A 17,514-nucleotide genomic window follows, 5' to 3' on the forward strand; every position below is an offset into this window, starting at 1 on the left:
GGCGCCCTGGCGCTGCCATCCGCCGTGGGGCACCATGGCTGCTGCCGCCCGGCTGCGGCGGCGGCTGCTGCTGGAGGTGTCGTGGCGCTGGCGCTGCAGCCCCCGGCGCGGCGGTGCCGCCTGCCCCTCGGCGGGGCAGATCCGCGCTGCCTTCCTGCGCTTCTTCGAGGAGCGCCACGGCCACCGCCGCCTGCCCTCGGCCCCCGTGCGGCCCCGCGGCGACCCGCGCCTCCTCTTTGTCAACGCAGGCATGAACCAGGTGCTCTCCCCGCTCCCCTCCTCCGGCTCACTGGCGCTTCCTTGTCTCAGAGGAGCGCGGCCCGCCTGCGGATGCCCCTGCCACGGAGATGTCCGGCGTTGCTTTGGGCTGCCCGCACCGCCGTCCTCCCGGGGGCCTCTCGTGGTGCTGTGGGAGCCTCCCTCGCTGGCCATGCTTAAGAACCATCTGAACGCAATCCTGTGCCGTGTGTTCTAGAACGAACTTGCTTAAGCAGGGAGGTTGGACCAGATGATCCACTGGTCCCTTCCAGCCCGCCCAGGAGCCCCGGGCGCAGGTCCCTGCCCTGGGTGGCATCTGTCCACAGCGGGTGTCTCTCATTTGCAGTTCAAGCCCATTTTCCTGGGCACGGTGCACCCCCGGAGCGAGCTGGCCCAGCACCGGCGCGTGGTGAACAGCCAGAAGTGTGTGCGTGCGGGAGGGAAGCACAACGACCTGGAGGATGTGGGCCGAGATACTTACCATCACACCTTCTTCGAGATGCTGGGAAACTGGTCCTTTGGGGATTACTTTAAGGTGAGGTGATAGGAGTGCACCCTTTGTAGGGGAAAACATAGCCTGCCTTTCGGAGCTGTGCTTAGTGCCATAGGACTGTGTGCAGAAGACGTTTTGGTAAGATCCATATTAATTCCTGGGAGCTCTGTGGCCTGCAACAGAGGTGGTCAACTCATGGGCTCTGTCACTGAATGTGTCCTGCAGACTCTCAAAGCTCTCAGCCTGCCAAAGCTGTGACCAACATGTAAAAATCAAAGTTTTCTGTGAGAATGCCAGTGTTAACCACTTAATATGGTGAAAAGAGGTTACCAGTTCATTTGATGCTTAGTACTAGAAAGTTTGAAAAGGGAAGAAGAGTAAAGGATGCTAGGTTTTTTAGGTGACGAATACATTTTTTTCTTTGGAAAGAAAATAATCCATGTAACTCTGCCAGTAAGCACAAAGATGCACACCATGCTGAAGGTCTCACAACATTTTAGGAATGTCCATTTTCCACTGGCAGCAGTGAGCTGTCTCACTCTCCTGACCTTCATCCTGCCCTTTGCAATACACCTGAAAATTAGCAAGGGAGAGAAGTGGTTGAAATTAACTTGTTTGTTGTTCAACTCCCATTTTAAAGACCCTTCCTGAATTACTGTGCTTCATTTATGTTCCCCACCTGCTCAGGAGGAGGCATGTAGCATGGCCTGGGAGCTCTTGACAGAGGTTTATGAGATCCCCAGAGATCGTCTCTACGTCACCTACTTTGGGGGAGACCCCTCGCTGGGGCTGAGCGCAGATGAGGAGTGCAGGGACGTGTGGCTCCGCCTGGGGTAAGTGTGTCACAGAAGAGGTTCTGACATCTCACTTTCTACAGTTCTGCATTTGCTCTTTAGTTGATCAGTTGTAGGGGCCAGAGAGTGTGTTTTAAACCCATTTTGTTTCTGGTTTCTTTGGGCTGTTCAAAGTCAGCTGGGCTCTGAGCTCACTGGGTCTCTTGAACTTCTGGTTCATTCTCAGACAGTGTCGGTGAGGGTGGGTATGTGCCTAAAACTGGCACAGGGCCTGGATGAAGTATGTACAGGATCTCCAGTCCTTTGCTTCCTCTCCATCACGAGAGTACGTTCTCTGAAAGCAGGCAATGGCTGCTTCATGAGAGGGTGCAGCCATTGCAGAGAGCACTGCTGTGCTTTGGGAGCTTGTTCCAGCTGTATGTAGGCATTGAACCCAAGGCAGCCAGCTCTGTGCCACTGATGGTGTTCAGGTCTTGCCTCTGCCCCAAGAGCAGGGTGCTCCACAGACCCAGTGGAGAGCCTGTCTTGGTCATCAGGGGCCAGGCTGTGTTTGCCTGTCGTTCTGGGCTGAGACTAGGGTCCTGTATGGTTTGGCTCACTTAATCTTGCTAAGGAGTGTAATTCTGTGTGAACAGAAGGAAGTAGAGAAGCAGAGGAGTTCTGCTGTGTTTGCTTATTGAGTCTGTAGTAGGAAGAAAGGATTCCTTTCTTTCAGCTTTCTCTATGATCTAGGCTGCTGTGTGGTTTGTGTGTATGCCTTGGCACTGCCATCTCTGTTATTTGTCTTTCCAGGGTTCCTGCCAGTCACGTTCTTCCTTTCCCATTGAAGGATAACTTCTGGGAGATGGGGGACACAGGTCCCTGTGGTCCCTGCACGGAGATCCACTATGACCACGTGGGTGGTGGCAGAAATGCTGCAGCACTGGTGAACCAGGGCAGCCCCGATGTAGTGGAGATCTGGAACTTAGTTTTCATGCAGTACAGCAGGTACCAAACATCTCATCTCAACTCCAGAGCCTTTCCCCCTAGCCTGACTCCAAAATCAGGTGTATATTCTCAGACTTATCACTGTTTTCCAGAAGGTGGCAATACCAGGAGCAAGAGAGAAGCTATGGATATTTGTCCAGCGTGGCTCTTCGTCCCCTTTGCTTTATTTCTCTGTCTTCTTCAACCTTCACTGCCTATTCTCCCTTAATGCTGCATTCCAGAGGTCTCTTGAGGTCTGCAGCAGCCTGGAGGAGGAGGCCTTTTTCCTTACATTGTAGCCTATCCTGACTATGTGATGGTCAGATCCTGGCTACCTGACAGGGCCAAGGCATGCTGCTGTAACTCTTGTGCCTGAGCTTCCTTATGCTGGGTCACCCACTGTTTCCATCCCCTATCGTTTCCCCTAATTCTCTTTGATTCACTTGTTCCTTATTTTTGCCCATGAACTGATCCTTGCTTCTCTTTTGCCTTTTATTTTTCCTGCCTGGCTGACAGAGAGGTGGAGGGGAATCTCCTTCCCTTGCCGCAGCACCATGTGGATACAGGAATGGGTCTGGAAAGGCTGGTGACAGTTCTGCAGAACAAACGTTCCAACTATGACACAGATCTCTTCACTCCCATCTTGGATACCATTCACAAGGTGATGGTGCTTCTGCTCAGAGTCACAGCTCAACAAAAGCTCCTTGAACACAGACTGTTTGCTGGGTACTGAGCAGTATCTTGAGACAGGAGGTTATGTCCTGCCAGGTCTAATGCAGTGTTCTAGAAAAAAGGGAGAATTCCAGCTTTGAAATCTGCTGGAATATCAGCACTGCTGATTCGTTTTTCCCTCAAAGTATCTTAAGTTTCTCAGTTCCAGGGCATTGGCTGACCTGTGTTGGGTACAGAAGCCTTGGTCTGTAGTGCTGTGGAAGGATTTAATGAGTACATCGTAGGTGCACGGGGTTCAGAGGTAGTTGAAAAACATGATGTCAGGGGTAGCTGGCTGCCTCTTGCATTGGAACTTCTTCTGCAGCCACTACTGTCTGATAATTTGTCTCCCTACTTTCTCTTTTAGGGCTGCAGGGCACCCAGATACCAAGGTTTGGTCGGGAATGCTGATGTTGGGCGTGTGAACATGGCCTACCGCGTGGTGGCAGATCACGTGCGCACCCTGTGCGTGTGCATCACTGATGGCATCTACCCAGGCTTCTCTGGAGCAGAGTAAGGACATAAGGAAATGGCAGGGGGTGGAGGAAGTTAGGTCTAGAAAGGAATATGAACAGCCAGGGAAGAAGTTCTGGTGTGGGCCCCAGATAGGGAGTACGTGGGTTTTTGGGGAGACAGGAAGATGAGAGCTGGGAAGGGATGCCAATCTGCAGACTTCCCCTTGGATGGGTGTTGAGTGTTGGGAGCAGCTGGCCTGTGCTGATGAATCAGACCAGATGAGCTGGGGGATGCTGGATGTGGCAGCTGGGCAGGGATGCTCACAAGGCTGCCTGAGGAATCCTGCTCTGTTTTCAGACTGGTGCTGCGTCGGATCCTGCGCAGGGCTGTGCGCTTTTGCTCTGAAGTTCTACAGGCGCCACCTGGGCTCCTGGCCTCCCTGGTGCCTACTGTAGTGGAAGTGCTGGTGAGTAAAACTGTTGTCTTGGGGGAAAAAAGGTCATCACACATCCTATTCAACCCCATGTCCATTTTCTGCACACTGTCAGGAGTCAGTCTTGGATGGGAAGGAGCTCCAGGAAAGTGTACCTGATGCTATGCATTCCAGTATTAAAAACCTCTTCTCCCCATATCACTTGTGATGGGAGGGAGGGGGCCTAGTGTCATCATTGGTACAGTCAGCACAAGTGTGTGTAAGTGTATGCAAGTAACCTCTATAATGTTGTGACATGCTGCAAGATCCCCCAAGGAAGATGCTGAGGATATTATCACTAACTGAGGCTCACTTCCACAGGGAGATGCTTATCCAGAGCTGACAAGGAATGCCAACCAGGTGAGCAATGTAGAATCCCCTTGTCTCATTATCTTTGTGAGGCACTGCTCTCAAGCCCAGAAATCATCCTGCCCTTGGGATTTAGCTGGAGGAGTTTGCGTAGCCTCCTCCACAGCCATGTTCTCGTGGGTGGACTGAGATGTTCTGGGCACAAGCATCTGTGGCAGATTTCCATATGGTCCACTAGGTCCCTACCAGGGACTGCATGTGCTGTGTAAGGTGGCTGCTGCTCTAAAAAAGCTACAGTGGCTTTTTTGGTTGAGTGCAAGTACAGCCTGTCCTCGCCCGGGTACCCTTTGCCTAAAATGGAGCGATGATTTAAGGCTAGTCCCAGCTTGCTTCCACTGACAGCAACTTCTCTGGCTGTTCCAGACATACAGTTGTAATTGGGTCACAGATATGAATGCCCAATAGGGAACATTTGTCAGCCTAAAGCTTTCCCCACGTGGATGGTCAATATTTCTTTGACAGGAGTGGTGACAGGAGACACAATGACTTTGGCACTGTTCAATAATGCATCAGAGCCATGTTGTGATGGATACGTGCAGAACAAAAAGGCTGGTTGATATGCTTTGAGCTGACTGAGCAGGGCTGAGCTGAGCTGGGGAACTCCCTGAAATGTGGGTAACCCTTCTGATCCTTGGGCAGATCAAGGATATCATCAATGAGAACGAGGCTGCATTTCTGTCCTCCCTGGAGCGTGGGAGGCGCATCATCGAGCGCACAGTGCAGCAGATGGAGCCCTCCACAAATTTCCCAGGTGAGTGTCCCTCCTCTGACAAGCTGCACTTAGAGACAGTTTGTTCCAGGTCCTCACAAGCATTGCAGTCAAAACTGGTGGATCTTTGCCTCCCCTGCATTTTCTGTGACACTTAAGCCCCAGACAGAGGAGCAGATGTTCGTTTCTCCAAATTGCAGTTGATTTCTAGTACTTTGTACTCACAACAAACTAGGTACCAGGCAAGTTAGAAACATTCCCTTGCTGTTTTACTGACTGATCAATGAAGTCATTGTAGGACACAGCTGAGAGGAGTAGCACAGGACCCAACCAGTGCAGCTGCCTGTGTAGATGTGCTGCACTGAATTTTAGCAGGAAGGGAGCTGTGGAGCATTATTAATACTCAGTCCCATGCAAGAACTCCAAGGCTTCTGTTCCCTATTAACTGTGCAGTTGCACACAATACAGGTGGATCCAGTTACCAGAGCACACACTAGATTGGTCCCATCCAGACAAATCTTGAGATGCCTTTGCTTTCTGTGTTCTCACAGAGTTGTTGACCTTCTTTTTGTCTTACAGCTGAAGTAGCCTGGTCTCTCTATGGGAGTTTGGGATTCCCTCTTGATTTGATTGACTTGATGCTTGAAGAGAAGGGAATCAGTTTGGATTCAGCTGCTTTTAATGAACTTGTTTTGGAAGATGCGAAGGTAAGAGGGAGACCTGCCTTGTCAGAATAATTCAAAGCCTTACCAGTCTCCTGTGAATGTGGAAGCAGGATCCCTTTCACTGCTGAGGCTCTTCAGAGCACCACAGGGCTACATGACTTCTCCCTGAAGGGGAAGTGAGTCTGAAATAGCAGTGTCATCACAATCCCCTTGTTTCTGAATGTGGAACTGAAGTATTGGTTGGTGATTTTCTTCAGGTATTTTATGATGCTGGAGTGAAGGTTATGAAATATTTATATAGGTTAGGACAGTCCTCTGTTAGTCATGTAGTCTAACTTCTCACGCAAAGTAGAACCAGCTTAGACAGCTGAAGCAGCAAATTATTTATGAAGAGTTTACAGAATCTCCATAATCTCTGTAGTGCTGAAATACTTGCACTGCCCACCCACCACCACCACTCCCTAGTGCAGTAATTGGCTTGAGGCCTTGCTCTCCTGAGCTTTAATGGCTTGGAAGCTTCACAGCTACACAGCAGGCTGTGCCAGCTGGGATGTGTTAGCAGTTGGTATGGCCTGGCTCAAGGCTAGCACAGAATGGTATTCAGTGCTTGTGAGGTTTGAAGGGATGGGGTTAGTTAGCAGTAGCCTACACCAGCCTGGACCTGAACAAGCCATGGAGGTGGAAGAAGCCATTCCTAGCCTTACAGCTCCAGTGACCTGTTTGCTTGCCCCCAGGGATCTCCCATCTAACTGTGCCTTTGCTCTGCTGCAGCGGAAGGCTGGTGGCCCACAGGCAGGACAGCCAGGGAGCACAAACGCCCCCCTGGATGTGCACTCGCTGGCTCGGCTGCAGGGCAGCAAGGTGCCTGCCACGGATGACTCTCCCAAGTACGCCTACACCCTGGGGCAGCACGGCCACTACGGTGAGTCCCCGGCCCGCCTGCACAGCAAGCCCTGCTGGAGTCCCTCGCGTGGCTGCTTTTGCTGCCTAACCCCATGCATGCACAACGTGTACTTTGTGCTCCAAACCTGTCCACCTTGCTGCCACATCTGTTCCCTACCCCTGTATCTGATCCCAAACAGGGTGCTTTTCTTAGTGCTGTTGGCACGTCCCTAAGAAGGCTCCGGGCTGAGCTCTGGGTTGTCACCACTGGGTACAGTGGTGAAACAGAGACTGTTGATTTCTTCTAGAGATAAGTCTGTCTCCAGCAATTAGGCTCCTGGGTGTGTGCTCGGGAGAAAGAAGGATGGTTACGCAAGGGTTTTATTTAGGTGGCTGTGTGGAACCGTGCCCTGGCTGTTTCCCTGGCAGGCCGCTAGGTGCCAGCGCAGGCTCTTTGTCACCGAGGATGACTGAGGCTGCTGATGCTCCAGGGAAGGCATCAAGATAAGCCACAGGGAGCAAGAGGTGGTGTGGCTGTCACAGACAATTAGAGAAGGCTGTGTACAGCCAACTCCCTGTTACCCAGTGTGCTGGTGACAGCCCACGCTAAGCAGAAAGGGAGGCAATTCAAGCTGTATATACTACAGCAAGAGCACAACAGAGGAAAAAAGCCTAGCATTGTGACATTGGTGCAAATCCCCAAACTAGAGCTGTCCCACCTTCTCCTTCTGAGTCATGGAATAATTTGGGTTGAAAGGGATCTCTGGATGTCCAATTTCTTATTAAAAGTAATATCAGTTTCCCAGTTGGATCACATTGCTCAGAGCTTTGTCCATTTAAGTTTTCACTATCTTCAGGGACAAAAATCTCACAGCCTATCCGTTCCCTGTTCTTTATCACTCTTAGTGTGTAAAGGTTTTTTTCTTTACATACAGCCAGAATTTCCTGTACTTTTGATGTAGTCTCCCAAATGCTAAATAGGGATGAATAACCTCTTTCTTTGACTGCTAGCTGTGTTTGTGTTCATACAGCTCAGCAGGCAGGCAGCCTTCCTTGCTGCAAGGGCACCCTGCTGGCTTGTGTTCAGCTAGCTCCTGAGAACCTCAGATTTTCTGTCAGTTTGTTTCTGTAGACTGGTCAGATGCCTTCAAAAAACAGTTCTTCAATGTATCAGCCAGTCCTTGCCTATTTAGTGGGATATGGGTACATCCCATTTTGTCACGGATAGTCATTGAAGATGTGAAGTGGTGTTGTCTCTTAAATCAGCCACCAAGTAGCTCTGCCAGTAGCTGAATATCAGTTGAACATTGAACTACTGAGCAATTCTCGCTGGGGCCCTCTGCCCAGCCAATTGCACACCCACCTCATGGTCCACTTGTCCATAGTGCCCAAATCTGGGTTCAAGGAGCCTACAGGAAAGCATGGTAGAAGCTTTCTGCACCCAGGAACATGACATCCCTGCTGTCCCCTATCCACAGCATCTTCAGAGTCAGTCAGGTTTGCCAAGCTTGCAGTGTAGCAAGATGCAGATGTGTCTGTGTCACATTTTCTTTTGCCAAGCTCATGTGGAGCTGGATTGGGTGTCCCTGCCTGCTTAGCTGCTACTCTGTCATTAGGAGAGTGAGGGGTGACTTAGTTCCAGTCCTTTGTCCCTTCTGCCAGTAGCTGTTCCTCTCCTACCAAGGCAGAGTGCCAGCTTTCAGTGTAGCCAGGTGTTGGCAGGGTTGGCATAGGGAAGTGATCCCTCCTTTCCTGTTGCAATCTGACAGGCTGTGTGCACTAACTGCTGCTGTCTTCTTCCCCTTGACAGAGTTCAGCCCGTGCCAGGCCACTGTGCTGATGCTGTACAGAGACCAGTGTCTCCAGAAGGAGGTTGGGGCAGGGCAGCGCTGTGGTGTCATCTTGGACAGGACTAACTTCTATGCACAGCAGGGAGGGCAAGACTCTGACCGAGGCTACATGATACGTTTAGGACAGCAGGTAAGGCCCTTTGCTGCCTAACCCAAGGCTGCCATGGCTTCTGAGGCCAGGCAGAATTCTCCAAGTGATGGGTTGTTCTGCTGTGTTAATTTGCAAGCTGCTGACTCTTTGACAGTTCCCTTGGCATAGCATCAGAGTTGGTGGGGTAAGGCAGAATCAGCAGTAACTTCACAAGGGCATTCTTGCTGCTCTGATTGTCTCTCACAGCCCTTTGCAATTTCATCTTGCTGAGGAAGACTGAAGTCTCTTCCTTCTCAGGTCTTCCTTCAGTGTCCTGTGTTCTTGCCAGCTGGGGTTGTAATGCTGAGAGAAGGGCAAACATAGATAAGAGAGTCTGTGAACTGAGTAACTTCTCTCTGGTCAGTCCTGGACAGCTGCAAGTGCTGCCCAACCTGAGACCCAGTGCAAAAACTCTTCTTCCTCCCAAGAGCATCAGGAAGGACCTCCACTTCTGCAGCATGTTCCTTCAGCCTTGCGAAAGGGAGAGCTTTGACCCTGTCCTGGGAAGTTACACAGAGTGCAGAATTTTCTCCTTTCCCCATTTCCTGGTCTTGATAATCACCCCTGGGCCTTTTTAGCCTTGCAGAGGGTTACAGTGCCTTGCTCAGCACTTCTCCCCAAGATATAGTGGTGGTCCAGTTTTGTTGCCGTCCCAGTGAGGCAGAAATGGTACCTTGGATGCCACAGACATGCCTTGGGAGATGCTGTTCATTTTCTCACAGATGAGCATAGTTGTTAAGAAAATTTGTCAGCCTAGATGGTGTTACTGCCCCTCCACTGCAAGCTGGCAGCCTCAGCATACTGTGTAGTGAGTGGCTGGGTACAGGTGAGGTCTGAGACACCTTGGTTATGTTTGCAGTAAGCTTCTCTCTGCTTTTCCCACCCCATCCCTGTCTTTAAGGGATCGGTGGGAATTGTGTTTCCCAGTAGGGTCAAGCAGGTACATAGCCCAGATATTTGGATTTTCCTTATGTCCTAACTCATTTTTCTGTCTCTTTGCTCAGGATGTACTCTTCCCTGTAGAGTCAGTTCATCTCTGTGGTGGCTACGTGATCCATGAGGTCACTGCTGTGGAGACCCTGCGTGCTGGTGACCAAGTGCAGCTCTTTGTGGATGAGGTGATGACTGAGTGCTCTTAACCTTTTCTTTGTGATGTCCTGAGTAACCCAGGCACAGCAGATCTTTGTCCCTTGTATTCTTGAGACTGTTCTTCATCATAGTGTGCAGCGGGAAGGAGATACCACAGCTGACTGTAATCTTTATGAACCATTGTGTTGGCAATGGAGAGAGATGGGGAGACTGACTCGGTGATCAGAATCCAATTTTATTGTGGGATACAAGTGCTTATATACTATTTCAGGGAGACTAGTAATGTGTTTTGCAATGATTAGGTTAAAATCACATACTCAAACTTGTGCATGTAACAACATCTCTTGCTTGCAGAGTTTAATAGGATTTTCTTTTTCCAGTAAACCTGTTTGATTTAATCTTCTTGCAATCTAGGTCTAATTTTCAAGGTTCTGTTTGTTTTTGCCAAGGCATCCTGTTATCAGATCTCTTATGTTAACCAGGTTCAAAGTCCATCATCTGTCTTTTGTCCCCCAGCATTCCAACACCATTGGTTTGTCAAAAAGTCTCCAGCTTACCCTTTACTGTTTTACAAAGATGATCCCATGGAGAAAGGAGTTAGATCTGCCCTGTCACATAACTCATCTGACAGCTGTACTGCCTGTTGGTTTTCCTCCATCTTCTCCTATCCCCTGATAGGAGGGGTTAGGAGCCTTTTCTTTCATTCCACCCCCTGCTCCCTTGAGCTGAGGAGAGCCAGCAGTCCCTGCTAATGGTGGTGTGTGCTTTCAGGCGCAGCGCCTGGCCTGCATGACGAACCACACCGCCACTCACCTGCTGAACTTCGCGCTCCGGCGCGTCCTGGGTGACAGCACCGAGCAGCGGGGCTCCCACGTGACAGCAGAGCGGCTGCGTTTTGACTTTGACACTAAGGTGACTCTGAAATCCAGTCCCCTGGTTCTCAGCACTACCAGCATTCCAGTACAGCTCTTCTCTCCAGGGATTTGTCCCCTCTCCCCATAATCGCTCCTTTAGAGACAAGTCACGTTTTATCTGAGTAATGAAGCTTGGTCCTCTGGATGTGACTGTGTCCATTGGCATTGATTTGACCCTGAGCAGGGCTTGCTGAGGGGATGAATGGGGGTCAGAAGGGAAAGGACTTAGCAAGGCCAGTGGCCATGGGACTGACACAAAATAGTGTAAAGGAGTCTCTGAGAGATGGTGCTTGGCTGTGGCATGTATCTGATGTCTGTACAGGACATTCAGGTGAGAGTATTTGTGAAGCTTTGGGTCAGGCTGAATGCTGGCCCTGGTAACCTGTCATTCATTCTAGTATCTCTTTTGAAGACTTTGGCTGATGCTCTTGCATCAAAAATCCTTATCTCTCATGGGAGGAGAAGGTGGGAGGGCCATGATGTTCACAGTTCCCTTTTACAAGCAGAGAAGATGAGATGTAGGGGAAGAGTGGTGTGCCCAAGCTGAGTCATCTCAGCTATGCCCCAGATCTCCCTCCTTCATTGTGTACCTCTCAGGAGGCTTCTCCTGAGTGTGGCTGATTTGCTTCTTCAGGGCCATGTGACTGTGGAGCAGCTGCAGCAAGTGGAGCAAGTGGTCCAGGACCTGATCCAGAAAAATGAGGTGGTGCATATGGCTGAAGTGCCCCTCACACTGGCAAGAAGAGTTCAGGGACTCCGTGCAGTGGATGAGGTATGACAGGATGGCAGCACACATCTTCATGAGCCTTCTCCTTCAGCAGGAATAGTCTGGGACACGAGATGTTGACACAACATCTTTCTGCAAGGGAATTGTCTCCCAAAACTCAGATGGGAAAATAGGACAGAGATGAGGTCTCAGGACACTGTTGTAAAACATGAAGACTGGTGATGCACAGGCTTTCTGTTTATGCCTGTGGACCAAAAGCCTGTTGTGTCACCAACTGTTTCTTTCTCCCACTGGTGGCTGGTTGTGGGGGAGAAGCAGTGCCACCCCTGACTCAGGGGCTCCTCTAGAATAGGGGGAAAATGAGGCAGACACCTGAAGCTGTGTAGTTAGTCTGTAAGTGGCCCTGAACAGCCATGTTGTTAGCTGCTGATCCCTGTCTCCTCTGTCAGGGCTATCCAGATCCAGTGAGGATAGTGTCCCTGGGGGTCCCTGTGGAGAATGTGCTGACCTGTGACTCCAAGGCTGCAATGCAGACCTCTGTGGAGCTCTGCTGTGGGACGTAAGTGACTTTTGCTTGCAGCCAGAAGGCATGTGTGTGGGCACTGGTGGCTGAGGTAGAAACATCACTACAAGCTCACATCCCTGTCCCTGTGAAACTAAGTTTCCTCACTGGAAAAATATTGCGAGGACAGGATGGGCTATTTACAAAGCTTTGGAAGTTCCAGAGTGAGCAAGCTTTAACAAAATGCACAGCATTTTTCCTTACTTCATAGTCTGAAACCAACCTGGAAGCCACAGAGCACCAGCAGAGTATGGGAAAGGTGTGTGTGACTTGTCACATCAGGGTTGTGGTGCTTTGTCTTTGGTGTTACAGAAGGGCTGGGTACCCAGCTGGAGACTCCAATTCAGCTGTGAGAACTTGAGACTGCTCTGATTGTTTTAATTAATTATCTTCACCCTCTTCTGCTTTTAGCAGTAATGAGAGTAGAAGAATAGTTAATCCATCTTAGGACAGTGCTGACATAAAAAAAAAAAAAAAAGGAACAAACTGGCCTTAGAGCCCTTAGAGCAGATAGAGCTGAAAATGAGCAATTTTCTACCCTAGATCTTCTTGTGGGAGTAGTGGGACAAGAAAATGCATGGGAGATGATCAATTCTTTTGAAGATGTCTGGAATGATTGCTTGTGGTAACAGAACCCAAGACACCATATTTTCATATCCAGCATTGAATAAACAAGAAGGAAAAGGGAGGTTGTCAGTGTCCTAAGACTGCGCAACAATCCTTTTTCTGGAGTCTACTGGCCAGGCAGTGAGCTGGCCTGACAAGAGAGTGGTGGGGTAGAGGAGCTGAGTAGAGGAGAAAAACACCAGTTCATCTCACTGCTGAAGGAGAGGAAAGGAGGACAGAACTTGGCTGCACCATTTGGCTGAAGCCTGCTGGACAGGTAGCTCAGAGGTTCCTCTGGAGTAGCCTCAACTCTGCTGTCTCTTGCCTGACAAGGTTCCATCAGGATTTTAGGGATGGAAAAGGATTCAAGGTACTGGGATTATGATTAGGAAAGAGCTGCTGGACTTCAGAGTTTTTGAAAAAGAAAGCAGCGTTCCTGATTTCTGTTTGCAAAGAGCAACTTGCTTTCTTTCCTGTTCTCTGCTGACATTCTAGGCACCTTCTCCAGACAGGATCTGTGGAAGACCTGGCCATCATCAGCGAGCGCCAGCTTGTCAAAGGCATTAGCCGTGTCATTGCAGTGACAGGGGGACGAGCCAAAGAGGTGAGAAAGAGGGAAATGAGATTTCTGCCATGTCAAGGCAGTGCCAGAAGGACCAACCTTTGTAGGTTCCTCATAGACAATTAGCTCCCCACTGCTTTGGTTGGAGCCTCCCTGCTGTGCCACATCTGGCTTACTGCTTCAGCCTTGGACTCAGCTCTGCTGCGTACCTCACTGTTCACTTCCTTTCCCTCCTATCCTAGTTCTCTGTCTCCTTGACCTTCATTTCTCCCTTCAGACTCTCCTTTCCAAGATAAAAACTTGCACAAAATATCAGGAAGCCTCTGGTCTATAAATTTCAATCCCCCAGTAGGTATTTTAAGGTGTAATTCTTGGTGCATTGATTTCGCCTCCTGCCTATCACAGCTGGATTTGCACTTTATGATTACAGGGTTTTGGCCTCATTCTTACAACCCTTTTGCTTCCTGTCTTTAGTCTTTCTCCTGCTAAACTGTGATTCTGGTCTGGCTGGTTCTGTATAAAAAGTGTACAACATACTATTGTGTTTGTGAGATCACTCTGTCCTTTGAGTGTTTGGAAGTGTCAGGTGCCCCATAAGCCTTCCTTCTTCCTTTAAGGCTGCTGTCAGAGGAGAGTGACTCATAGTCACTGGAATTGGAAGGACTAAAAGCAAAGCCCACCCCTGCAAATCTGTTACTTTTTGGCTGGCCGTCCCCTGTGTATCTGTGTCCCAGAGAGGCTTTTCTTCATGCAGAAGAACAAAAAGCTGCAGGGCACATCTGCACGCTTTGTTGGAAGTGCTGACCTGGAGAGCCCCTGAGAGGAGCTCTGTGCAAGTGTTAATGAGACATGGGAAACTGCAGAGAGATTTACTTGGAACAAGGGTTGTGTATCCTAGCTAGGCAGAGCAGTCCTCTGCTGTCCTGCTCTAAAGTCTTGCAGGACCATCCTGGGCACAGAGATCTGGCAGGAAGGAAATGCTCCAAAACATAAGGATTGGCACTGGTGAAAAAAGCTTGTAATCATTCTTTTTAAAATTTATTTATAGTAGCATTATCGGTGAAAAACAATAAGAGATATATCAGGATAGGTAAACTCAGGAAATATGGTTCAATGGCTGATGAGGTTTCTTTTAGTGTTGGTGTTTCTCTTGTTTCTTCAGTCAGCAGTTTCAAGATTGCATTTGCTAATGGAAAAAGATTTCTAAGATGCTCTACAGAGCTCCCCAGTTTTTCCTCAATGAAATCCTGATGATTTTATTGCAAATTTTTGAGGAAACATGAATTTTGACCATAAATATCACCTAAAGCTCGACAGCTTGGTCTGCCTGAGTGTGACCATCTAGTGTTGGTTGCAAATCTAGAGAGGAATGTTGTATTTCAGAGTCTTGCAGGAGCCATTCCTAAACCATCTGTAGGTGTCTTCTTACTGAATTCTGAGCAGCACTTCAGTGTTCATGGCCCTGCTGTCTCCCTGCTTTCTCCATCCCTGTGGACTGTTTCTGTTGCTGCATTTGAAGCATGCATTCCTTCCATCTCTGCAGGCCCGGGAAGTAGGCCAGTGCTTGGCTATGGAAGTGGACTCTGTCTCCCTACGGATGAAGCAGAGGATCACCTCTATTCCTGAGATGCAGAACCTCTCCAAAGAAGTGGGCCATTTGACCAAAGTAAGGGTTACACTCCTGTACAGAAAGCCCAGCATGGGCACATGAGACACATAACTCTTTCCCTATCAGGTTCACATCTTACCATGGTCAGTAGCAAGGGCAAGTTGCTACCTGCTGTTGCCTCTTTGGTCACAAGGATTTTTGCCAGTGTCCAGGTGGCTGTGTTGCAGATGGGCAGCTGAAAAGAGAAAGCTGCTCAGCACAGTGACTGGCTCCCCTGATCACCTGGTTAAAGCAGTGTCTGGGGAGAGGCCGTGCTGCAGCCTGACCTCCCAGAGAACTGGCAGTTTATGTCTAGGGGTACAGTTTAATGTTCTTACAGAGCAAATTGTCTTGCAGGTGGTGGCCAGCACTGCAATGCCCCAGTGGCAAAGAAAAGAACTGCAGACCATCTTGAAAGCACTACAGCGAACAGCCAACACAGCTGTCAAGAAACTGGAGCTGCAGCAGGTACTGAGGCAGCAGCACACTGACTTGCAGCCAGCTGATAGCACACAGCAGTGGACCTGATGTCTCTGTCACACTTCAGAGCCACTCAGTCACTGGGGTCTCAGAAGGCAGAAGAAAGCCCATACAATCACTCATGGTGCAACACAGGCCCTGTGTTGGGTTGGTTTTGCTGGCCATTGTTTATGGGGCCCTTGGTTAAAATGCAGAGAATGACTGGGTGGGCTTTTAGCACCTGCAGAATTTCCATGTCCCCCTGCCTGTGAGAACAGAGAGCCCCGTACCAGCATTTTAGGCCAACACCAATAGGCATTGGGCATCACCTCCTTGTTTATGCATGGAGAAGATGAGATGGTCCTTGCAGAGGGCTTAACAAAGTTACACAGTCAGTGACAGGACAGAGTCTTTCCTCCAGCTACGTGGATTTTGCTGTGCTTCCCATATGTGTTTGTGTTCTGCCAATTTACATTAAAAGCAGATTAGAAATACTTACTGCTAACTTAGATATCTCAGGAAGAATTGTCCCTTTCTTAAAGTAGGAGCATCTTGCCACAGAAGCCTTCCTGAGACATGTGGCACTGTATAGGTCTAGGAAAGAGGCTGGGGACTGAATGAGTCACTTGCTATTCCACTTTTGACAGGGGTTCATCTCTGCTTGCATTTGGGAAGGAGGGCTGTACAGAGATTTCAGGCTGCTAGTCTGACTTTGACTTCTGCTATCAAACATCTCCCATCTGTCCCACGGAGCAGCGCTTGCATTCCCTTTGTGTATATATTACATGGATACATCCCCATGCAGCCCACCCTGTGCCACCTGTAGCCCTTCAAAGTGCTGTGTTTTTCTCTCTCCAGGCTGAGAAGGTGGCACAAATCTTGCTAGCAAAATACTGCAACCAGCCTGTCATCATTGATACTATCCCAGCTGATTCCCTCTCTGTGAGTAATCCACATTCTTTGTTGGCCTGGCAGTACCTCAGGTGCTGCAAACAGCAAGAGGGAGTTGCTGGGCACATTTTCTGCTGGATGCTGGTCTTCTTTGCTGTTGCCTGACCTCTGTTGTCCCTGCCTCTCCTAGATCCTAATGAAAGTAGTGAACCAGCTGTGTGACAAGTCTCCTGGCACCTCAGTCTTGCTGCTCAGCCCTCAGGCTTCGGGTGAGGTGCTCTGTGCCTGTCAGGTGTCCAAGGTAAGCAGAACCCTGATAGAGACAAGGGGAACCTGCCTGCCAAGGGGGGCTGAACCCACTGCTCAGCAGGTCCTGCTGGAGACTTTTCCTGGGGTTTTGCCCAGTGTTGGTGGTTAATCACACAGGAGCAGGACCTGAGATGACTGTACTGGGACCAGATGTGCTTTCAGTCTCTGCTGGGCACAGATATCCCTGGATCCTCCAGGCTGTGTTTGCCCAGGGGCAAGACACAGTGTTACCAGCCTTTGTGGTCCTCAGGGTCAAGACTGCCTCAGGCTGGGTGAGGAGAGGATGCTGTTACCTTTCTTTATTCATAGACTGCAGGCTGCCCCACAGCATGAATAACTTGCCTGTGTCTCTTCCCCAGAGCTGCCTCCCTGGGTTCTCTGCTGCTGACTGGGCTGTGGCTGTCTGTACACAGATGGAAGGGAAGGCAGGAGGCTCTCCCATTGTGGCTAAGGGCAGTGGAAATGCCAAAGGCATGCAGGGAGCCCTGACCACTGCACTGGAGTTTGCTCAGAGCAAACTGTAATGCTTTGGTGCCAGCACAGCTGTATGCACCCAGCTGGACACTTGCTACCAAGCATATACTGTGCCCATCTGAAAGGATTGGCAGCTGAACATTGCTGCAACCTCTGCCTTGGAGCACTGGACTTCGGACTATCCAGGATCAGCAGAGATCCTACTGACAGAATGGTGCTGCCTGTTCTCAGCACGAGCCTATGGGGATGGAGCCTTGGAAAGCACCAGTTGCAACAGCAGATCCTGCTTCTCATGGAACACTGCAAATCTTCCACAAGACCAGCACAGAGATGTTGTGAGAACATGGGGAGTTGGCACTGTTATCTTAACGCCATTAAAGGGTAGAGAGTATCAAATCACCTGATGTTTCTTGTAGCTGCACCTTTTTTTTCCTGCCCTGGCAGAGGGGTTCGTTCTGCCCCTGCAGCTCCAGAAGTCATCAGGTACTCTTGTCTAAGCAGTTCCTTCCTACTGCAGA

General features: G+C 49.7%; 1 protein-coding gene across 1 annotated transcript; it reads left to right on the top strand.

Annotated features, from left to right (window-relative positions):
- Positions 1-34: 34 nt before the first annotated feature.
- Positions 35-17,400, top strand: AARS2 (alanyl-tRNA synthetase 2, mitochondrial). Its single transcript, XM_066546554.1, has 22 exons — positions 35-259; positions 605-793; positions 1,439-1,584; positions 2,338-2,532; positions 3,028-3,172; positions 3,590-3,735; positions 4,036-4,144; positions 4,472-4,510; positions 5,159-5,270; positions 5,808-5,935; positions 6,665-6,815; positions 8,586-8,755; positions 9,760-9,873; positions 10,616-10,756; positions 11,393-11,530; positions 11,935-12,044; positions 13,149-13,257; positions 14,759-14,881; positions 15,221-15,331; positions 16,181-16,264; positions 16,404-16,514; positions 16,882-17,400. The coding sequence occupies exons 1-22, from the start codon at positions 35-37 to the stop codon at positions 17,044-17,046; spliced, it is 2,961 nt and encodes a 986-aa protein (XP_066402651.1). The 3' UTR covers positions 17,047-17,400.
- The last annotated feature ends 114 nt before the right edge of the window (positions 17,401-17,514 follow it).

This window comes from Molothrus aeneus, chromosome 3, assembly GCF_037042795.1.
Source record: "Molothrus aeneus isolate 106 chromosome 3, BPBGC_Maene_1.0, whole genome shotgun sequence".
Taxonomy (NCBI): Eukaryota; Metazoa; Chordata; class Aves; order Passeriformes; family Icteridae; genus Molothrus; species Molothrus aeneus.

Bases quoted from the DNA above. Each gene is read 5' to 3' on its own strand.
- AARS2 (XM_066546554.1), top strand. From the start codon at position 35: ATGGCTGCTGCCGCCCGGCTGCGGCGGCGGCTGCTGCTGGAGGTGTCG. The intron at 260-604 runs GTGCTCTCCCCG...TCTCATTTGCAG, and splicing joins TCAACGCAGGCATGAACCAG to TTCAAGCCCATTTTCCTGGG. The intron at 10,757-11,392 runs GTGACTCTGAAA...TTGCTTCTTCAG, and splicing joins GTTTTGACTTTGACACTAAG to GGCCATGTGACTGTGGAGCA.